The sequence below is a fragment of the Phycodurus eques genome, chromosome 3, assembly GCF_024500275.1.
Source record: "Phycodurus eques isolate BA_2022a chromosome 3, UOR_Pequ_1.1, whole genome shotgun sequence".
Lineage (NCBI taxonomy): Eukaryota > Metazoa > Chordata > Actinopteri > Syngnathiformes > Syngnathidae > Phycodurus > Phycodurus eques.
The window spans coordinates 3,336,172-3,359,926 of record NC_084527.1 but is presented as its reverse complement, the minus strand read 5'-3'; the positions used below and the strand labels follow the sequence as shown (position 1 = coordinate 3,359,926).

Below are 23,755 nucleotides of genomic sequence, written 5' to 3'. Positions count from 1 at the left end.
TGGGAAGAGGGTTATTTTAAAAGAAGAGTTGGCTAAGAATGCCTTGGAGGTGAAAAGAGTATCAGATCGAGTGATGAGGCTGAAACTTGAAATTGGTGGTGTTCTGTATAATGTGATTAGTGGCTATGCCCCACAGGTAGGATGTGACCTAGAGGTGAAAGAGAAATTCTGGAAGGAGCTAGATGAAGTAGTTCTGAGCATCCCAGACAGAGAGAGAGTCGTGATTGGTGCAGATTGTAATGGACATGCTGGTGAAGGAAATAGAGGTGATGAAGAAGTGATGGGTAAGTACGGCATCCAGGAAAGGAACTTGGATTGACAGATGGTGGTAAACTTTGCAAAAAGGATGCAAATGGTTGTAGTGAACACTTTTTTCCTGAAGAGGCAGGGTCATAGGGTGACCTACAGGAGCGGAAGTAGAAGCACGCAGGTGGATTACATCTTGTGCAGACGATGTAATCTGAAGGAGGTTACCGACTGTAAGGTTGTGGTAGGGAGAGTGTGGCTAGACAGCATAGGATGGTGGTGTGTAAGATGACTCTGGTGGTGGGGAGAAAGATTAGGAAGACAAAGGCAAAGCAGAGAACCATATGGTGGAAGCTGAGACAGGACGAGTGTTGTGCAGCTTTTCGGGAAGAGGTGAGACAGGCTCTCGGTGGACGTGAGGAGCTTCCAGAAGACTGGACCGCTGCAGCCAAGGTGATCAAAGAGGCAGGCAGGAGAGTACTTGGTGTATCTTCTGGCAGGAAAGGAGAGGAGACTTGGTGGTGGAACCTCGCAGTACAGGAAATCATACAAGGAAAAGGGTTATCTAGGAAGACGTGGGACACTGAGAGGACCGAGGAGAGGCAAAAGGAATACATTGAGATGCGACTTAGGGTAAAGGTAGAGGTGGCAAAGGCCAAACAAGAGGCATATGATGACATGTATGGTAGGTTGGACACTAAAGAAGGGGGAAAGGATCTATACAGGTTGGCCAGACAGAGGGATAGAGATGGGAAGGATGTGCAGCAGGTTAGAGTGATTAAGGATAGAGATGGAAATACGTTGACTAGTGCCAGTTGTGTGCTATATAGATGGAAAGAATACTTCGAGGAGTTGATGAATGAGGAAAATGAGAGAGAAGGGAGAGCAGTAGAGGCAAGTGTGGTGGATCAGGAAGTGGCAATGATTAGTAAGGGTGAAGTTAGAAAGGCATTAAAGAGGATGAAAAATGGAAAGGCAGTTGGTCCTGATCTAGGAGAGGTGGCTGTGGAGTTTTGGACCAGCTTGTTCAATAGAATTCTAGCGCGTGAGAAGATGCCTGAGGAATGGAGGAAAGGTGTGCTCGTGCCCATTTTTTAAGAACAAGGGTGATGTGCACAGCTGTGGGAACTGTAGAGGAATAAAGTTGATGAGCCACACAATGAAGTTATGGGAAAGAGTAGTGGAGGCTAGACTCAGGACAGAAGTGAGTATTTGCGAGCCACAGTATGGTTTCATGCCTAGAAAGAGTGCCACAGATGCGTTATTTGCCTTGAGGATGTTGATGGAAAAGTACTGAGAAGGTCAGAAGGAGCTACATTGTGTCTTTGTAAATCTAGAGAAAGCCTATGACAGAGTACCCAGAGAGGAACTGTGGTAATGCATGCGGAAGTCTGGAGGGGCAGAGAAGTATGTTAGAATAATACAGGACATGTACGAGGGCGATTGTCTGGCAACCAGTTCGGGGTGTACCCCGCCTCTTGCCCGATGATAGCTGGGATAGGCTCCAGCACGCCTGCGACCCTGAGGAGAAGCGGCTCAGAAAATGGATGGATGGATGTTCGAGGGCAGCAGAACAGTGGTGAGGTGTGCTGTAGGTGTGACAGATGAATTTAAGGTGGAGGTGGGACTGCATCAGGGATCAGCCCTGAGCCCCTTCCTGTTTGCAATGCTGATGGAATGGCTGACAGATGAGGTTAGACTGGAATCCCCGTGGACCATGATGTTTTCAGATGACATTGTGATCTGCAGTGAAAGTAGGGAGCAGGTGGAGGAACAGTTAGAAAGATGGAGGCATGCACTGGAAAGCAGAGGAATGAAGATTAGCCGAAGTAAGACAGAATATATGTGCATGAATGAGAAGGGTAGTGGGGGAAGAGTGAGGCTACAGGGAGAAGAGATAGCAAGGGTGGAGGACTTTAAATACTTGGGGTCAACTGTCCAGAGCAATGGTGAGTGTGGTCAGGAAGTGAAGAAACGGCTCCAAGCAGGTCGGAACGGGTGGAGGAATGTGTCAGGTGTGTTATGTGACAGAAGAGTCTCTGCTAGAATGAAGGGCAAAGTTTATAAAACAGTGGTGAGGCCAGCCATGATGTACGCATTAGAGACAGTGGCACTGAAAAGACAACAGGAAGCAGAGCTGGAGGTGGCGGAAATGAAGATGTTGAGGTTCGCTCTCGGAGTGACCGGGTTGGATAAAATTAGAAATGAGCTCATCGGAGGGACGGCCAAGGTTCGATGTTTTGGAGACAAAGTTAGAGAGAGCAGACTTCGATGGTTTGGACACGTCCAGAGGAGAAATAGTGAGTATATTGGTAGAAGGATGATGAGGATGGAGCTGCCAGGCAAGAGAGCTCGAGGAAGATCAAAGAGAAGGTTGATGGATGTCGTGAGGGAAGACATGAGGGCAGTTGGTGTTCGAGAGGAGGATGCAGGAGAAAGGCTTACATGGGAAAGGATGACGCGCTGTGGCGAACCCTAAAGGGACAAGCCCAAAGGAAAACAAGAAGATTCAACTCCTGTACAAATGTCAAAAAATACACTCAATGTTAAAAAAGTGAATACTCAAGTACAGACACCTTAAAAATCTACTTAAGAACAGTAGTAATTTATTTCCGTACTCATACATTATATAGATTAATTAAACACTTGGGAAAATACTTTTCAGAGAGCAAATTCCGGCCTAATTTCCACGTGAAAAATCATTGTCATTGTTTCTAGAGATGGTGAATTTGGGCTTTTTGTTTGCTGTAATCTATAATCAAAACCATATTTATTGAATAAAATCATGAAATATTTCAGTGTGTGTAGTGCAACTCTTATCAGTTTAACTTTTTGAATTGAATTGAACCTAAATGAATCAAATCACTATTCTACTTTATTGAGATGTACCTATGACTACTTTGTTACTTACCACTATTATAGTGCAAAACACATTAAAATATGCACGACTAAAATGTTGCCCTCAGCACCAACTTTGTCTTTTGACCCATTCAAATGCAACGTTTTATGTCCTCTTGTGAGCATCAGCTAATAATTTGATCTGTACACGCCTATAATTTTGTAGGACTTGTACAGTACAGAACAATACTGTACTTCAAATAGTGGTTAGCACGTGTGCCTTACAGTAGAGAATCCCGGGTCTGGCCTTCCTGTGTGGCGTGTGCACATTCTCTTGGGTTTGCTATTTGGGTCGTCCGGCTTTATAAGTGTGAATATGAGTGTGAATGGTTGTCTACATGTGCTCTGCGACTGGCTGGCAACTAGTCCAGGGTGTTCCCCGCCTCTTGCCTCATGCCCAATGTCAGGTGAGGCTCCAGTTCACCCACACCCCTAATGGGTACAAGCACTACAAAATATGGAAAAATAACCCTCAAAGACACTGCATTAGGTGGACCTGTACAATCTAATAAGACAAGACATATTTTGAGTTTACAAAGCTAATGCTCAGTTTTGAATGACATTGTTAAAGAAAGTGCATATGTAATTTTGTTCGCTTTACTCCCCAGAAAGTGTGATCATCCAGCTAGTTTGTAGAGTGGTTTGGTTGCAGATTAAAGGATTCAAAAGAGAAAAGTTTTTTTTTTTTTTTATTGAAACAGTTCACTGATAAATGACAGGTGGTCGTCATGAAACCGTGATGTTAAAATCTAAAAAAAAAAAAAAAAAAAATCATGGGCTAAAAATGTATACGTCATACTTAACATTGAATAGCAAGAGAATCCATGCTTCAGAGCAGACACTCAATTCACAAAGAAATCAGGCAAAATGCCCTTTTGACTTCAATAAAAAATATTAAATCTTTTCTTCCACTCTATCCATCTTTACACGGTACATGTTCATTTTTTGTTTTTTAATAGAAAAACGCTTAATACTGATTGTGAAACACTGGAATTAATTTACAAACAATAATAATTATAATATTAATAACAATAACAAACAATAATAATTACCATTATTTTTTTTCAACAAAAAATAAAATGGAAGCAGTCAGTCATAGTTGTTGCATCTTGGCCCACATAAAGGATGTTTGGTGGGGAAAGACCAAATGGCATTTACGTTTACCTGACACACAGTTACACACAAACACAGTATCAGGTCGTTGAGTATTTCTCATTGCCATTTACAGAGTTTTGGGCACATAGAGACAAAACTGCAGGCATGTGCCTCACACCGACCGATTTGACCAATCAATAATTGTTCTAAAGTGTCTGTAAAGCTTGGCTTGCCAATCGCGGCCCTCAAAAAGTTGACCTACTTCGTCACCTCATACACAGCTGAAAGTCTCAGCATTTAGAAGAAGGGAAAAATCTTCCAGGCGACAAGAATTTGTATCCGTTCCCAGCGGGTAGTCTGATCGAACGAGCACCAGGACTACTACTTGTAGAAATTGTGGGTGATGGAGCCCCTTTCTTGGGACTGGAACAGTGATGCCCATTGGAGTTCTTGCCCCCTCTCTCCACTGACTGAAGTCCCAGGTCCCGCAGCTCCAGGCTGTCTTGGGTATCATTGGGGGAGCAATGTCGCGGAGAGAGATTCAGAAGGCTCAGTACATCCCTACTGGCAGATGCCAGTGGACTAGGAGAACTATGAACAGCTTTGATGGGGCCAAGATGTTGTTGGGCTGCAGCATTTGCCCAAAAGGTTTTTAGATTGTGGATGGCTTGGACCTTTTCATCAATGACCCCTCTTCTTAATCGGTCAAGGTCTGGGACGTCAGCTGACGTGGCAGAGCCTGTAGAGGAGTAGGATAGCGCAGGAGAGGGTGCACTACCAACTGGTGATTGGTGACCAGAACTGGGCGACACATTACTGGGGGAACGTGATATGTGGCCACTGTATGGGGAGCTTGGGTACTTCAGCTTGAACTGCGCATGGCTGTCCAAGATAGGCGAAGGATGGCTGCCGTCCTTTTGTGAAGAGTCTGAGACAGCCGGACTATTGTAGCCAGAGCTTATTTTCTGGAGAGAAGATGAGCGGGAGGGCGGTTTGGGCTTTGGGGAAGACTGTGCTCTGCCACTAGCACTGCTGTTAGGACGGCTGAATGCACTAGTTTCCGAGGAGCGGAAGGCGCTACTCCGTGGTGAAGTTCCACCCTCCGCCCTGGCTCGCTGCAGACTACCGACTGCCCGTAGATGGCTGTGAGTCTCCTCCAGAATCTTCTGCGCCAGCTCCTGAGGATCAAGAGGGGGACTTTTTTCCTCCTGAGACTTCACAGTGCTGTCTGTCTCAGTACTGGATTGATCCGATTCACCCGTGTCTGAGCTGCTCACCTTACCGACTTTCTGGAACGGTGAGTTTGGACTGGGGACCAGGCATGTTTTGACTGGGGAAGTAGGAGTACTGACGCTGCCTCTTGATGACACTGATACCGAGTAACCTCTTCCAGCCCCGCTGCTTGACCGAGCAACAGCCCCTCTACCTCCTCTGTGGTGGCGCTGGCTGTGGCCTGGTGGCAGAGGCAAAGAGTCACAGTGGCTCCCGAGTGGTTCGCTACTGATAATAGAGAAGCCCTCATATTCCTCCTCCTCCCCTCGGGCTCCTGACATAGCAGTCGCCGCTCCGTGAGGAGACGAGCGGCTCCGGGGAACATGAGGGTGCTTGTGGGCCGCGTAGTGTGCTGCGGCCCCACTGCGGTGACGATGGCTGAGGAAGTCACAATCGGATTTGGAAGCAAAGCTCATTGAGGAGGCCACAGAGCTGAGGCTATAGACAGAGATGGCATCTGATGCCTGATTGTCCAGGCAATGCGGAGAGAAGGGAAGGCTTGAATAACCCATTGGCAGAGGGTTGGAAACAGACTGCGCTGAGGCCAAAGACTCGAGGGAAGATGAGCTGTCGAGACTCAGACGCTTTGGAAGTTCTGTGGAGTCTGTAAATATGATGAAGGAGAAAAAAAATTTGACTCAAAAACAAGAACACCATACCAAGCGTGATGTTAAAACAACAAGACAGATGTATACGAACCAAATAGCGCCAGCAGAGATTGCAGAGCAAAGTGCAATGTGCGGCGGTTGGCTAGCTTGCCGGTTTTTAGCACCACTTCTTCTTGGCCGACCTCACATAGATCAAATCCTGCGTGCACATGCAAAGATAAACAAACGTCATCTCTAAGTTATTGGATGTGATGTGGGAAGCTTAAGGTGGGAACTCGTTGACTCACCAAGCGCTGCTAAAAATTCATGGCATCCTGGAAGTCTCCAAAGTTGCACACTAATAGACACCTGAATGGGCAGGAGAGAGAAGTCCTGTTCCTTCTCACCAGTCTGGAGCTGAACTAGCACCTGGTGGAGCTGGAGTAGAAGAAGAAGAAGAAGAAGAAGAAAAAGAGGGAAACAAGAAAAATGGTGGTGTTAACAATTACCAGTTAAATTCTATTGGTTATATGATGGACAGACACATTGTTTTCTAGTATATGGTTTTGGTACATTTGTAGATATTTGTTTCAGCCAAAAACCCCGATTGGAAATGAAGACAATGCTTACCGATAAATAGCCTCATTTTAAATTCGCTAGTTCATAAACAAAATGCACACAAATGTAAAGCAGCGATGGTATTTACAGGCAGATGTTAATCTGGTTCTATCAGCTATGAATAGGCTTTCAATGCAGGAGAACAACATAATGGGGTGCACATGTGCCCTGGCCTGTTTTGTTTGGGGATTAGCTGAGAACAGAGACACCTTTGTCAACCTGGCATAACTGTTTTACGGAGTACACGCGTGCCTTTGCCCTCACTTCACTTTTACATCATAGTTTTATTGCTTTTTCCACCTCCATAAATTTCTCTGACCAGCAATGACGTAACAATGTAAAACATCCTAAATGCCTTTAAAACGAACGGCCATGTTTGCAATGGAAAACGTTGTTGGTACAGTATGTTACATTTCATGCATGCAGATTAACATACTTTAAACTGTCATGCAGTTACTACGATACAACGGTGGTGTTACAAAAGGTGTAGCGGGGACAGGCAAGAGTGGGATGGATTGGAGCTAGGTGAAGGCACACTTACCATCGCCACCATATTTTTAACAGCCTTCAGATTGCAAAGTAAGGGAAGGGGAGAGAGAAAAGCATTTTTACTGCATGCACACAGGCTACAAGGCTCACAAGGGTTCAGGTCAATAAGAAGGACAACAATGGACAAGAAAAGGTAGTGTGCAATATAATACCCTGGAAAAAATATACATTGATGCATCATTTTATGTACACTAAGAACATTACTTGAAAACTAGAAATGCATGAAAAGTCAGCTGGAATGGGCTCCGGCTTCCGCCCGGCAATATTTCGTTACTGTACTGTACCGTATCATACAGAGAGCTCTTTCTAATATTTGACCTTCTCAAGTAGCTAAATGAGGTAACCAAAACATTATAAACACCTTTAAGTATTACATTTAATATGTTATTTAAGAGTTTGTTGTTTGTCTGCTTATTGCCACAAGTGGGTAGCTGTTCACTGCTTTAAAACGTGCTTACCTCACGTTACACAAAAATGCGGATAAAGATTATTTTCTGGCGTCACATGTTTTGCAAGAAGACTTTAGACAAAACCAGTGCTTGAAGTAAAGCTAGTTAGGCTTTACCACCGCATTTCAGTAGAGATTAAACTGAAGCTTGAGGTGCCAGTGCAGCGGTGTGCAACAAGTCCTGACATAATGTGGTTATGCAATGACAAATTGTCTCTTATGAATTGTGTGAGGTCACCACAAATATGTTGTGCATGATGTTCTGTGCATTAGATGGGTCCATACCCGATTGATGAGCTGCTCCCCTGCCTCGGAAGCTGTGATGAGTTTGCACAAAGCCTGGAGGGCTTGTGGTGGCAGACCTGAGGGACAGGATCAGTCATTTTTGTCAACACAACAGATTCCTTAATTAGGGACAGGCTGCAGTCTGGAATCTTATGTCTCAAATATGTAAAATTTCCAGTGCTTCCAATTGTGCATTATGTGCATCTGCATTACATCTGAATAAAGTTATTTTTTTCCCCACCCGGTATACACGCCGCATATTTTGTTCAGATCAGATAAGTTTTGGTCAGTATTTGTTTTTAAGGTCCATCCATTGTTCAATGTGATTTTTTAAAGTTGACGTTTTGTGTCATCATTAATCTTACAAAACAAATAGATTTTGCTGTTATGTCTGTCTGTCTGTGGTGCTCACCTAGAAGTGATTGTAAAGTGGTACTGCACTGTTGGAGCCTGTCTCCAGGGTCCGCAGTGGGGAAAAAAACTGCTGCAGGGATGCCAGTGCCTGCAGAGTCAAGGCGGAAGCCCACGGCAGTTAACAAGGCCTGCCACCCAGGGACTCCCCCAACTTTATTCTCCACACTTTGCTGGGATGTGTACATCGAGTTACGTTGACCATTCTGGATCCTTTGAAGTGACTTTTCCACCTGCAAGCAGTGCAGCAATAGTATCAGTAAAATGCCTTTCCTTCTAAACTCCTACTCTACAGTATGCGAGTCCACGTCTAACCAGGTGAAGTAAAACTCTCAGGGCATCACGTGCACGATCCGGATACTGCAGTATTTCTGCCAACGCTTGTCCAATCAGGGAGGACGGGCTGTTAAGTTTCACATCACTGCCGATCAGCATGTATCCTGGACAGAAAATATAACATTCATCAGACCATATTAGGTAAATTAATCTCCATTATTTCTCATCATCATTTGAACTTTTATCACTAACCTGCCCAGTTGGAGGGATGCGAGTACTGCTTGCTGCTCTGTACAGTTTTCATGGCATCTGCCAGCGCAGCACTAGCCTTGGTCCCATTGAGAAGGGCAGTGTAGAAGGCATGGACAAAAACCTTGGAGGCCGCCACAGGGACAGGCCACAAGGACACCAGAACACACTGCGCCCCCGCGGCCAGGAAGGACCGTGTCAAGCCAACAACACCGTCGGCTGTCACCTTGCTGCTGGACTCTAGGTAGGAACTTATGACACAGAATCAAAAAGGAACCTCGATTAAAAGGCAAGATTCAAACCATTTTCTTAACTCTTTACAATGGAATACAATCTCATGTTAATGTTATCCAAGTTGTGTCACCCAATCAGAATATTTTGATATTAAAACACTTCAGACCACTGTTTAATAGTGTTGCTCAAAGTAGTCCACCTACCCGAGCACTACCAGCTTGACAGGCAGCCTCAGGTCCAATATATCCGCAGCTGTCAAGAGAAACTCCTGTAAAGGTGGACTGTCGCAAATACTGTCCACATCGCTGCTGTCATCTTGCAAGTGGAGAGACTCTGGGTTGGTGTAGCCGCTTCCGACCGACCCCTTCCTGCCTCGACCGCTGCTTCCTCTCCTTACCCCGGTACCTCGACCGATTGTTCCCCCTCCCACGTTAGCGCTCGCTGCACCGGGTACGCTTTCCGGGTTTGGAGTGAGCACCAGAGCCGCCAATTTCCATGAAATGTGAGTAGCAAAGTGGGCACACTCCGCTTGTGTGAGGGCACTCATGACCCTCTCTTTTGTCGCTGCAGTGCCAGACAGTGGTTGGCATCCTAAAAGCTCAGCTACCATGAGAGCTTCCTCTTCTGCAGAGGGCATTGGCCCCCACAGCCAGCGGTCCATGACTGGTGAGGGCAGCCTAGGGTTTCCCACCACTGCTGCCATTGAAACCCCACCACAGGGAGCCGGTCCAGGACGCCGGGAGTGAACCTAAAGTCATGACAATACAAACAAGGTTGACTTCTTTTCAGTTTTAAGACAATGGCCTAACATGTCATTAAATATTAGACGATGAATGTCATCATCTGAATAAATGATGAATCATCTGAATAAAAAGTTAAACCTTCGCGCAGGATCCGAGACCCTGGATCGAGGGAACAGCGATGAGGCTAAAACGCTCATATAGATACTCATTGGATGAACTTCCTTTTAATAGAGCGAAAGGGATAAGATAAAGTTCTCCCTCCAGCACCATGACCAGTTGTCTGTGTCTGCCCACCGGACCACTGGAGTGCATCAAACCCTGTTGGACACAACGATAAGCGTGCAGATGCAGTTAAGGAGAGAAAAAAAAAAGATTTGCTGTGTGTTGCCTCATCCCACCCACAAAACTCGCAAGCTCAAAGAGGTAACACTCACCCCCTCCATAGGTGCAATGAGCAAATCATAAAGTGCTCTGAGGGGAGGCTTCCCGAGGTTGCCGGAGCGATGAGGCAGGGAAGAACAACCGTCTTTGGCAGGAGACATGGTATTACTGAACAGGCTGGTCATGCTCTGGCAGCTCCTGCAAACGCACAAAATATCAAACTGTAAATTAGACATTGCTGCTGCGTATCTAATTACGGCAGGGAACTTAATTACCGCAATAGAGGTATTCCATAACAAGGTCACTGTATAATTCTAATTATCATTTTTTTTCCATGCACATAGTCATTTTCACTATTTTCAGTCATAAGATATTGTGAGCTAAAGTATCAAAAATTTGTTTAATATGTTCACTGACTATGTTTCGGGACTGACAATAATTATATACCGAATGAAGTTAACTTAGTTTCACAGTGCCTTTAAATTAAAAACATCCATCTGGGAAAAGATTATATCACATACAGTAGACCAATATGGATTTATCAGGGCCGAGATCGATTATTACTATGGAGGCCGATAACCGATATTTGGAGTGGACATTCATTTGCAGTAAAAGGGTAAAATTTTGGCATCAGAATTTTTTTTATCATACAAATGTCAACACTTAACTTCGTTTAAATGCCTTTAAGCATGTGTTCATTAAACAGCTTTTCATATTTTCAGCATGTTAATTTCAACATGTTAACTTTTTTTTTTTTTTTATCTTAGACAATCGACATCTTTGTTTTAAATTCTAACAGAAAGTGCAGCGGGCGCGGCAGTATGTCTTTTGAAGTTAAATTTAATCTCCTGAAAGTTTTGTACAGTAAAAAAAATAAATAAATAATAATAATAGTTAAAAATAAATAAATAAAAGGTTTCCAAAAAATAAACATATCTCAAATGGTAATCTTTCACTTATCTTGAGTTTTAATTAAAAACAAAACATTGCAGCTCAGTTCAGTTCCCAGGGTCAGCAGCATCTCTTATAAAGTCAACAACAGGAAATGTAAACAAACAAACACTTCACTGAAGTTTACAGTTTTATATTATACATTTTACATTATATATTATATATATATCTCTTATCGGCTGTGGGTCAAACAAACAAAAAAGGCAGATGCGGATATGTGTCAAAATGCTGAATACGAAGCGCTGATGATCAGTTTATCCCTAATATAGAGAATAGATATAGATACAGTATGCTGCATCTGCACAAAGAACAAGAAAAATATGAATAATGTATAATTGTGTTCTTTAATTAATTGTCAATTGACGTGTCTTCCTCACTGCCACGAGCCACTTATGTCTTATGGCCATTTGCCTCAGGGAAGACACACTAAATGCTGCCACTGCAGTTTGTAAGGATTTGTGTGTTCTTGTTCAAAGTTTATTTGGCTCCACACGGTGGCAGGATTGAGCTGTGGTAGTCTGAAATGGTGCCGCTACGTTACATCCCAGTTCAGGAACAACAGCAACAGTAGCTTGTCCTCATATATGTTCATTTAGCAGCATTGCTTGACCAATGATTTCTGCAACCAATTAGATTGAATTGACAGAAGATGTGTTTTACTTTGTCTCCCTGTGTCATCAAGAAGACTCAACACACTGGGAACTCGCTAATGACGGCCATTGGATAAAAAGCCTGGAGCTGCAGGAGCACAGGGCCAAATTGTATTGCCACACTTGTCACAAGCCTCCATCTGCTCTTTCTTACGAGGTCCAGCCAAAAAGTATCGAGTCAGCTCTTCTGGGAGCCCGGGGCCACTAGCTTCCCCTGCCTGAAGCATCTCAACACACTGTCTGTCTGTCTGTCTGTCTGTCTCTCTCTCTCTCTCAACCCTTGGCAAGAGCCTCGATGGAAAGCAAACAATCGTTTGTTAGCCTGACAGGACAGAAGAATGAGAGAGGAGGAAAGGGATAATCTGAGACAAGATGTGTGTCAAGTGTAGAGGGTAAAAATGAAGAGGAAAGACAGAGCATGGTGAGGATGCTCTGTGGGTGCATCATTTGGGCAAAAACAACTTCAAAAGTGTAACTGCAGCTTAAAAAACAACAACAACCAAAGAAAGGTTGATGCTACAGCTCCCGAAGAGCATAGGTAATTAGAAAGATCATTTTAAATAATTTTGTAAAAAGTAATTAGCAGTATTTAGTATATTATTATTATTATTTTTTATAATCTAATATTTATTTGCAAGCATTGCTGAACAGAAATATTTGTTTTAGTGATTGAATGATTGGCAGGATTAATTTCTGACCTCCTCAAGGAAATCCAGTGAGCTATCTCTATTCTGGATTCAGTTTGACATGTCTTATTCTTGTTCAATTTGGTAAAACGTCAAGAGTTCTTCATGATGCCGGATGGTCTCTTCTGGTTTTTATGAAGGCTGGTCTAATAAGTGTGTCAACAAGCACTGTAAATAGTAAAACCTTAACTGGACCGAGCACAAGGACACTTTTCCCTTACTATTAATTTAAAAACCGTTCTCTGAATTACGGGTTATTGTAGTCCCACCGACAGCCGACCTTCATTCCTTAAAGATTGTAGCAATACATGCAGTGCACATGCAGTTCATCATAATGACCAAGAGAAGGTTTTTTTTGTCTCTTCTTGCTATAACATTGAGCTCAATGAATGTTAGGCTCCACAGCACAAGGACCTTTATATTCCCTGGCTTTTTTTGAAGCCCACAAGAATGAATGGATTATTACTAGGAGCCCATTAAAGGCGCTTAATGAGCACCAAGACTCAATTAAAGATGGAATTATCCTCTCATCAAAGAGAAGCTCAATAGAGGACATGGACGGGGAAATATGACCCAGTCACACACACATTCACTCGTGCCCATAATCTAATGGTGTACCAATCAGCACCAGTATGAATCCGTGCCTTGCTTAGTATCGATAGAACAATGCTTTCAACAAACTACAGTAGACTCAGTGAAATCTCCACAGTCTTAAATCTGTACCAAAAAAACAGAGACGGCAGACAAATACCTTCACACACTGGTGTCAGTGTCTGGCAAGTTGAGTATATGCACACACAGACCCAACCCATCGGAACAGGCAGATGATAGAGGCTTTAGAGGCTTGGCTCTACTCAGTCTATTTAATAAGGACATTCACACGTTGCCTCCGCACAAAATGAACAATAGAAAATGACTCCTTTCACAGATGAACCAATGAATCCCCAACTCAATCAGCTTTCAATCTTTTTTTTAGTCAGTTGAACTCTACGGGCTTTCTATCTTACTCTCCATCACGTGTCCAAATGCTTTGCAACATTCCCCTACCTGTTGAAAAGGTTGTTTCTGGACACCATGCGCAAGAAGCCTGTAGGATCAGTGACAGAGTTAAGCTTGTTGTTTAACTCCTCGAATTGTTGGTCCAACAAATCTCCCGCCTCACTCTCCGTCTCGCTGCTTGAACACCCTCTAAAAATAAATAAATAAAGAGAAAGAGACATGAGACAGTCCCCGAAATCGCAGCATTGGCACAAGAACTGTACTTCAACTAAGTAGACGGTATAAAGACTTGCATTGTTCTCCTGTGGATAAATGAAGTGGAAATATTCCAATATGCCCAAAATACACACAGTTCAACCCACACATCGATGGTCTAAATTCACTTGGCTTGGTCCAAAAACCCTGGCAGAGTGTAATCCTTTCATTACAATGCTGATGATGTTGATCCAGCCACTGAGTCAACCTCCCCCACCCGCTATCTCTCCCTTCATTACGTCCATCTGAAGAAAGAAAATCCCTTTCATGTAACTCTGCAATATCATCTTAAATAAGGAACATGCAACATGAGATCCACCCACCTGAGCTGTTTATACTGCAAAAGCAGATATTACCTACACACATTTAGAGGCCAAAACTTTGGCAGTATCATCAATTCTGTCTTTACAAATGTAATAATGTTGGGATTTCTCCGACACTGTGAGAGAGAGATTCATTTAACAGTGCAGTGTATCTATTTATTTTTGTACAACCGTAATTCCAATGAAGTTGGGACGTTGTGTTAAACATAAATAAAAACAGAATACAATGATTTGAAAATCATGTTCAACCTATATTTAATTGAATACACTACAAAGACAAGATATTTAATGTTCAAACTGATAAACTTTATTGTTTTTAGCAAATAATAATTAACTTAGAATTTTATGGCTGCAACAAGTTCCAAAAAAGCTGGGACGGGGTCATGTTTACCACTGTGTTACATCGCCTTTTCTTTTAACAACATTCAATAAACGTTTGGGAACTGAGGACACTAATTGTTGAAGCTTTGTAGGTGAAAATCTTTCCCATTCTCGCTTGATGTACAGCTTCAGCCGTTCAACAGTCCAGGGTCTCCGTTGTCGTATTTTACGCTTCATAATGCACCACACATTTTCAATGGGAGACAGGTCTGGACTGCAGGCAGGCCAGTCTAGTACCCGCACTCTTTTACTACGAAGCCACGCTGTTGTAACACGTGCAGAATGTGGTTTGGCATTGTCTTGCTGAAATAAGCAGGGGCGTCCACGAAAAAGACGTTGCTTGGATGGCAGCATATGTTTCTCCAAAACCTGTATGTACCTTTCAAAAGCCAGCATCTGTGATGGTATGGGGCTGTGTTCGTGCCAATGGCATGGGTAAATTACAGATCTGTGAAGGCACCATTAATTGTTGAACATGATTTGCAAATCATTGTATTCTGTTTTTATTTATGTTTAACACAACATCCCAACTTCATTGGAATTGGGGTTGTAGTTCAGTAGTGTACATCTTTGTCTAAACATGCTGAAATATAAGGGGAAAATGGCAAAATATTACAAATAGCTTGCAGTGATAATGGCATGATGGAAGGCAGATTTGCAACACTGCAAACTTCACAAAAATTGTTGAGTACCTCCCCGACCGACAGTGTCAATCAAAACAGATCAATTTAACATTTCATTACAATGGATTTTGATACAGCTCTTGTATAGGCTCTCATTAGATTGTTTTTGCGTTCACATCTTCCAATATATTAATAAGAGTGTCTAATATTTTAAGAGTGTCATTGCACAACGCTATTGACTATTGTTCTATTAGTCATTCAAACTGCTCCAACTGCTAGAGGACTCTGCATCATTTTGCACAATTGTCAAAAAAAAAAAAAATGGTACCAGCATTAACACATTACTGGTAACCTTTTATTGCTCAGTGACTGTTTTTTTACGTCTTTATGTCTCAATAGTATTCTCTGTCAATTGACTGTCTGTTGTTGTACTGGAGCGGCTCCAACTACCGGAGACAAATTCCGAGTGTGTTTTTGACATACTTGGCAAATAAAGATGATTCTGATTCTGATTCTAATCAGCAACATCCCCTCCCTGCTTTTGCACACACCCCCTCAATTCGTCTTCATCCCATTTATCATCTGGTTCCACTGAGACCAGGGTGCGGCTTATCTTTCACTCTAGAATGGCGGCTGAATGGGCTTCTAAGTGTTGCCATATTGTGCCCATTCAAGCGCAATGTTGCGAGTGCAGCTTCCCATTGGAGGGATAAATGAGCTGGTAATGGGGCAGGAGGCCGCCAGTCTGCTGTCGTGTGGAGAGGCAGGTGTGAGGCAGGCCACCTGGTCAGTGCAGTTCAAACAGCAATTTGAGGGAAATGTGGCTAATGTGATAAGCAGTGCAGACCCGTGGATGTCAAGAAGTTAAAACTACACCCTCGATTTACCTTTCCACATTTACCATCTCCCTGTTGTCTGTTCGATGTTTGACTGCTTTATTGGTTTTGCCGCTGCGTCTTCTTCTCATTTTGGGAATTATTCTCCTTTTAAATGTGTTAGCGTCGCTGCTTTGTTTGGTGGGATCAAGAGAGTGGCCAATGAAAGAGCCATCATTCCATTTCATTTCTGGAATGATGGTTCTGTACCAAAGGAAAGAGTGGAGACTTGTAATCACAGTGAGCAATGGGGTGGAATAACACTCACTTTCTACACCTCACACACTTGAGCTAACTCAATGGAGACAATCGTCTTGTTGATTTTTATGCGTTACAATACTGCGTGACAAAATCTGTCAATTACCTTAAATGTAGCTCACCTGCTGTAATACGATTCGACTCCCAGGGCCTCTCGTGCGCTGGCTATGTGCTGCTCCAACGATGAAGCACTGACCAGCCCTCCGCCACCGCCGCCGCCCTCCTGGAAGTCTGACCCTACTTCTGATATGCCCTCACCCAAGTACACCTCATGGAACTTCAGGATGCCTGGGGAGACAAAGAGAGGACCCAAATAAATGTTGTCATTTTCACCAAACATAAACTGACAGTTTGAACCTTTATAGGCAATAAACTAAATGAGCAAATTAAGGGGATGCCACCTTACTACAGTGGATGCCACACATTTTTGCAGGAACCCCCGTTTTTGGATATGAAACCACCCAAACCACATGAGGAACTTTGAATGATAATAACAAAGCAGCATGCTTCCCCATGTTGACATTTTGACAAGAGTCATGATTTATGATTGAGCCATAACTCGTAAAGGACACTTGAGGGGCAATCGCAGAGTTTAGGAAATATACTCAAAACTCCCCTTGAACCGTCAACTGTGAATCATCAATTAATCAACCAGTACATTGATTGTTGTTATTATAATAATAATAATAATAATAATAATAACAATAAACCCATGGACATCTGCTTTGCAAAAGGCAAACCTCCTCATTTCTGGAATGTTCAATGCCAATGGCCAATACCACAAAAATAAATAAATTTAACCTTCAACCCCCAAATATTTTTTTTCTCATAACAAAATGGAAGATTGAATCTGCGGAAGACAGCATGTGCAGTAGTGCATCTGTGGAGCAAAATGACTAAAATACATTCCATTCAATAAAATATAGGTGTAAGCTGTCTTCAGCATCTGTTATACACGACGAGAGCTCTGCTGACTTTTGAGGAGTAATGTAGGTTGGAGATGGAGTAACAGGCCGTACTATGTCGATGCGAACGTGTGAGTGCATTGAGCCGCGCATGTGTTTTGTTTCGTGTGACATTAGTAGACATTCATCCACGTCCACTCAAACTATGTAGCTACTACGTGATTTACAGCTAAGTAATTACAACATTTGTAGCCCTTTTTAGTGAGTGCAGCCACTTCAGACAGTGCCATGTTTGTGTACCAGCTGGATACCACGGAATGCCAGGAAGTGACAGACAGGCGATTAACGAGCAAGTGGTTCCCTCTTAGCTTGGGGCAATAGTAAGAGCTTTGATGATCTCCATTGTCCCTCAAGTGTTGCCTTCATCCGTATCAATAATGCCGGGGTGTCAAGTTCATCTGGTTGCCTGTGAGCTGGATTTGATCAAATGTTCAAGCTTGGTGGAATGGGACACGGGTCATGGCTTTTTTTTTTTCACCCTCTTTGCACAAAAGATCAGTAGCAAAAGAGCTCAGTATGGCAATCGTGTGACATGCGCTAATCACGCTCAGAGAAAAATGGGTCCGCTTAAGACGCTGGAATTTCACGACTCATGAAAGATCAGGCATCTTGGTGCCACCGCCTGTATTGGCGTCACCCACGAGTCGACGACATGAGAATGCACTGCACAAAAAGTGCTCAAAAACCAAAGGAAACTCAGGGCGAGGAAAAAACAACAAAGAGTTGAAAATAGATTCTATGTTCAACACAGATTAGTTTAGTTTTTGTCAGATGGGAAGACACTCACTGCCAGTGTGGTTTGGCTCTGTTGCTAACAATTAGCAAGGTTCACAGGCAGAATCACTTGTGGGGTGGCGAGGCAACTCCCAACCGTGAAGTGGCAGGTGGGGCTGCAACATGCTGTGAAAATACGCCTCCATGACCCCATAGCTCCAAATAACACCGGCAAGTAAATCACATTATTTCAAACTTGAGTTCCTGTATAAAATCCACATCTATCTGATTTCTGCATCTTGTGAATACATTTGACCTGGTATTAAATCATATTAAAGATACCTTGTTGATTATTTGGTAAATTGACAGTACCAATACATACAGTGGGTGCGGAAAGTATTCAGACCCCCTTAAAATTGTCACTCTTTGTTATACTGCGGCCATTTGCTAAAGTCTTTTAAGTTATTTTTTTCCCTCATTAATGTACACACAGCACCCCATATTGATGGAAAACAATTTAATTTTTGACATTTTTGCAGATTTATTAAAAAAGAAAAGTATCACACAGCCATAAGTATTCAGACCCTTTGCTGTGACACTCATATATTTAACTCGGGTGCTGTCCATTTCTTCTGATCATCCTTAAAATGGTTCCTTAAAATGGTTAAAATGGTTCTAAACCTTCATTGGAGTCCAGTTGTGTTTGATTATACTGATTGCCACACACCTGTCTATATAAGACCTAACAGCTGACAGTGCATGTCAGAGCAAATGAGAATCATGAGGTCAAAGGAACTGCCTGAAGAGCTCAGAGGCAGAATTGTGGCAAGGCACAGATCTGGCCAAGGTTACAAAAAAAATCTGCTGCACTGAAGGTTCCTCAGAGCATCGTAATTCTTAAATAGAAGATGTTTGGGACGACCAGAACCCTTCCTAGAGCTGGCCGTCCGGCCAAACTGAGCAATCGGGGGAAAGAGCCTTGGTGAGAGAGGTAAAGAAGAACCCAAAGATCACTGCGGCTGAGCTCCAGAGATGCAGTCGGGAGATGGGAGAAAGTTCTAGAAAGTCAACCATCACTACAGCCCTCCACCAGTCGGGGCTTTATGGCAGAGTGGCCCGATGGAAGCCTCTCCTCAGTGCAAGACATGAAAGCCTGCATGGAGTTTGCTAAAAAAAAAAAAGAAAACACCCGAAGGACTCCAAAATGGTGTGAAATAAGATTCTCTGGTCTGATGAGACCAAGATAGAACTTTTTGGACTTAATTCTCAGCGGTATGTGTGGAGAAAAGCAGGCACTGCTCATCACCTGTCCAATACAGTCCCAACAGTGAAGCATGTTGGTGGCAGCATCATGCTATGGGGGTGTTTTTCAGCTGCAGGGACAGGACGACCGGTTGCAATCGAAAGAAAGATGAATGCGGCCAAGTACAGGGATATCCTAGACGAAAAGCTTCTCCAGAGTGCTCAGGACCTCAGACTGGGCCGAAGGTTCACCTTCCAACAAGACAATGACCCTAAGCATACAGCTATAATACCAAAGGAGTGGCTTCGGAACAACTCCGCGACTGTTCTTGAATGGCCCAGCCCGAGTCCTGACTTAAACCCAATGGAGCATCCCCGGAGAGATCTGAAAATGGCTTTCCACCAACGTTCACCATCCAACCTGAAAGAACTGGAGAAGATCTGCATGGAGGAATGGAAAATGATCCCCAAATCCAGGTGTGAAAAACATGTTGCATCATTCCCAAAAAGAACTCATGGCTGTATTAGCTCAAAAGGGTGATTCTACTAAATACTGAGCAGAGGGTCTGCATACTTATGGCTGTGTGATATTTCAGGTTTTCTTTTTTAATAAATCTGCAAAAATGTCAACAATTCCGTTTTTTTTCTGTCAATATGGGGTGCTGTGTGCACATTAATGTGGGAAAAAAAATAACTTAAATTATTTCAGCAAATAGCTGCAATATAACAGAGTGAAAAATTTAAGAGGGTCTGAATACTTTCCGTACCCACTATAAATAAACAAGTCATGAAATGAAGCCTGAAAAAAACAATTATAATCATCAATAGATATTTGAGTAAACATACTCCAAGCCTTCTTACCTGCTCCTGGGGCAAGTAGCCAGCTGTACAGGTAACCAGCAGCCATGGAAAAATAAAGTACCAAGGCCCTCTGGCTATTGACGGTGTCCAAAATGTGCTCCACTGTTACTGGAGTGTAGGGGTCTGAGTCCTGTTGGCCCGTCTGCCTCTCAACCAAAAGGTCAGCGAAAGCCCGCGTACGCCCTCGCTCTGCCACCGCCAGAGCCTCATCATGGTGGCCTGTAGTGTGCAGACATCGGTGCTCGGAAAAAGATACTGTACATCCAAAACATAGTCTGAAATTTGAAGCTAGGACGGAAACATACCTAGGCTGACGAGGACCCTTTGGAGAGCCTGGTAGCAAGACGTTTGCAGGTCGAACAGGGAAAGTTTGTAGTCTGTGCTGTGCTGTGCTTCATGTCTGATGGTCTCGAATAGTGCCGAGGCCCGGTAAAGCTGCAACAACGAGAGTAATCAAATTAATCAGAATCAGAATCAGAATCATCTTTATTTGCCAAGTATGTCCAAAACACACGAGGAATTTGTCTCCGGTAGTTGGAGCCGCTCTAGTACAACAGACAGTCAATTTACAGAACACTTTGGAGACATAAAGACATTGACAAAAAACAATTGTGCAAAAAGATGCAGAGTCCTCTAGCACTTAGAGCAGTTCGAATGACTAATATTGCAATAGTCCGGTGCAATGACCATTGTGCAAAGGGCGTCGAGACTTCAAGGAGTGTATGCGGTTTAAAGTGACGAGTAGTGCGATCATCTGGGACAATGTCGGTTGTGCAAATGTTACAGAGACTCCTCAATCGGTGTGCAAATGGAGCAGATGCTACTCTGGCACGAGTGGCCAGTATATGCAAATAGTGCAGCATGGCGAGACAACTACAGTGAGTGCACGAGTAATGCATAATTGGCCCCACAGAAATGTGACAACGAACTCAAGTCAAAAAATTGTGTAATTGAATTATAGGTTAGGTGTTTAAGAAGTCGATCGCAAGAGGGAAGAAGCTGTTGGAATGTCTACTAGTTCTAGTTTGCGTTGATCGGTAGCGCTCAGACATCATTGTCTTCTTTATTACTTAAGCTATAATATCACATTAACTATAGCTTGTTTTAAGTCATTGGGTGTATTTGATGTTGATGTTGTGTACACAACAAGTTTTCATGACGTTTCAGGACGCATACCTTATCCAAGGCAAAATTCATGTAGTTTCAAGGTCTATTTTAAACTGTCCATTCTTATACAAATATGAGCATACTAAAAATTATGATCCATCAGGCACTTTAAACACTGCCAAGCACTCATAGGAATCTTGAAATTTGGGAGGAGTGAGTTTCTGTCTACCGTAGCCTGTAAATAAAACAAAAATGCGTAACTGGTTAAAAAATAATTGTTGCCACTAGGTGGTAGCCTCACACCTACCCGTTCCAGCATGTTCTCCAGCTGTCTGAACAGGGAAGCCACTTGAATTGGTTGATGAATTACCATGCAACCCAAGTGAACATCTCATCAGTTCTTATTTGAATGGACATGGAAAAGAGTAAACTATTATCCAGGCATCTTAGGAGTGCAGTATTCAAACACTGCTTGCTATCCCTGTGCTTATCGGATGATTTTATTTAGTGGTAAATGTCTCATTTAGAAGAGATGATGTGAAGGCATGGTGGTGGAGAGTGTTGCACTTTGCCAAACAGAGCTGGCTAGGAATGGTGATTCATTGAAGCCTTTCTTGATTTCCTATTCCTGCGGAAATAGTCATGCTGTAGGATGACAGAAAGCGCTACAGGGCCACTCTCCACCAGTCCCGGACAACACAAAGGCTAAAACACTCTGCTCACACTGCTTGATCACGGTCACACTAGACAAACAGCTGCAGTAAATAAAAGGTTGCAGCTCAAGGTGAAATGATTTGTATCAACACAGTGATTTTAATGAGAGCGAGAGAGAGAGAGAGAGAGAGAGAGAGAGAGAGAGAGAGAGACTCTTATTAGCACACATGCATAGGCTGTAGCTCATGTGGAATATCCCAAGGTCACGCAGCAAAGTCTGTCAGACGGAGCGGAGGGCGGCGATCAGTAGAGTATCTGTTAGCTCTGCCGCGTTATTGCTAGCAGAAGCTGTGAGTCCCTGGGCGATTCCGCTGATAGGGCTGTGGGCTGATTACTGCAGTGCTAGTTCCGTTCGTAAGATTTTGCAGACAATACTTGAAAAGTGAAAGTCATTTCTCAAAGCGTCTCGGCTGGGTGACCATCCCAGATGCGTCGTGTTGTGTGTGTCCACGGTGACCTGGCGGGCTGCGGTCCACACAATGGGGACGCGGATTGAGAATGTCACCGACTCCCAACGTGGCTTTTATCTGACATGTTAAGTAAATGTCAATGTCATACTGAGTCAGGGATGCGAGTTGGCTGCACGCGCTCTTCTCGTCACTTCTGTAAAATAGATCCTCCTCCCCTCGGGGAGAGTCCCTCTCTGACAAATTACATCAACGGTAAACAAAATGTTTAATCTGCGGAAGAGCCCTGAAATTTAAGTAACCATCAATTTATTGATTTTTATTCCACTTCTAACATAATGGATGGAACATTGTTGTACTGATTAAAATTAACACGGGTCAATCTGTGGGTCACAGTGAACAAGAGGTCCGTAACCAAATCTAGAGCGGATGAAGAATGTCAAGTGCTTTCATTCTGCACATATGGTTTATGAATAACAGTTATAAGTCCGGGTCATCGGATTGTCTGAGGGCTGACATACTCTTTAGAGAACAATTTATTCTGGGATATATTATAAGTGTTGCGGTAGATACAGAATTGATTGCACTCAACAACGTCGATCAGCATCCTTTTTAAGGCTAATACAGAGCTGTTCCAAATTTAAACCAATTGAGCCAATTTAGCTGACCATAAAAATCTGATACCTGGGAGTCATCAGATAATTGGAAAAAAAAGTCAGATCTCTTGCGCTCAGATGGACTTCGGAAATGTGATAATAGAGAGACTCCTGGTTTCCGTGGTTTCAGTCCACTATCATATTTGTTTTCCTTGCTCAACACCAACTATTACTTTCAACCTTGAAAAATATTAAAATACAATGCATGGATATGACACCAAGTATAGTGTGGTGACCGTTCCCCGTACCGTACCCGTTCAAGCTGTTACTTGGTATATACCGTAAGTTGTTTTCTCTGTTTTCCAGGACATTCCAAATGGTTGTAGTAGCTATGGCAAATATTTGTGCGATGGCTCTGATTGATTTTCAATTTTCTCTCAGCTTCAAAATTGCTTATTTTCAATAGACAGCGCTCCGGTTTTCACGTTGGTTAAAAAAAAAAAAAAAAGAAGAAAAATGTCTTCACAAACAAAACCCAAAATCTGAAACTCAGCACAGAAATTCTGTGCAATTTATTGTTTGAAAAAACAATGTAATAGGATAAATGCACAATAAAAAACACCTGTTAGCAACATGTTCTAATATGTTTGCTTCAGGGAAGAAAATGGGTAATACTTGTATAATATATAATACTAATATATTGATGTGCAGATGTGGTTTAAGTGCCTTGCTTTAAGGCACAACAGTAGTGCTCAGAGAGTGAACAAGACTTCTTTTTTTAACATCCATTGCAGGCTTACAGAATAAGCCAATGCTACTCTTATTTGTTATTTAAAACCAAAATGGAAAAGAACAC

General features: G+C 43.0%; 1 protein-coding gene across 2 annotated transcripts in view; it reads right to left on the bottom strand.

Annotated features, from left to right (window-relative positions):
- Nucleotides 1–3,870: 3,870 nt before the first annotated feature.
- Nucleotides 3,871–23,755, bottom strand: part of LOC133399721 (tetratricopeptide repeat protein 28-like) — a 176,622-nt gene continuing 156,737 nt past the window's right edge. For both annotated transcript variants that reach the window (XM_061671465.1, XM_061671467.1), the window contains 14 exons: nt 20,381–20,510; nt 20,076–20,294; nt 16,416–16,581; nt 13,627–13,767; nt 10,346–10,490; nt 10,050–10,229; nt 9,372–9,916; nt 8,938–9,185; nt 8,725–8,849; nt 8,411–8,642; nt 7,999–8,075; nt 6,407–6,536; nt 6,211–6,318; nt 3,871–6,115 (listed from right to left, as the gene is read on the bottom strand). In XM_061671465.1, coding sequence (XP_061527449.1) covers nt 4,530–6,115; nt 6,211–6,318; nt 6,407–6,536; nt 7,999–8,075; nt 8,411–8,642; nt 8,725–8,849; nt 8,938–9,185; nt 9,372–9,916; nt 10,050–10,229; nt 10,346–10,490; nt 13,627–13,767; nt 16,416–16,581; nt 20,076–20,294; nt 20,381–20,510 — 4,032 coding nt within the window. In that variant the 3' untranslated portion in view covers nt 3,871–4,529. The remainder of the gene's footprint in view (nt 6,116–6,210; nt 6,319–6,406; nt 6,537–7,998; nt 8,076–8,410; nt 8,643–8,724; nt 8,850–8,937; nt 9,186–9,371; nt 9,917–10,049; nt 10,230–10,345; nt 10,491–13,626; nt 13,768–16,415; nt 16,582–20,075; nt 20,295–20,380; nt 20,511–23,755) is intronic.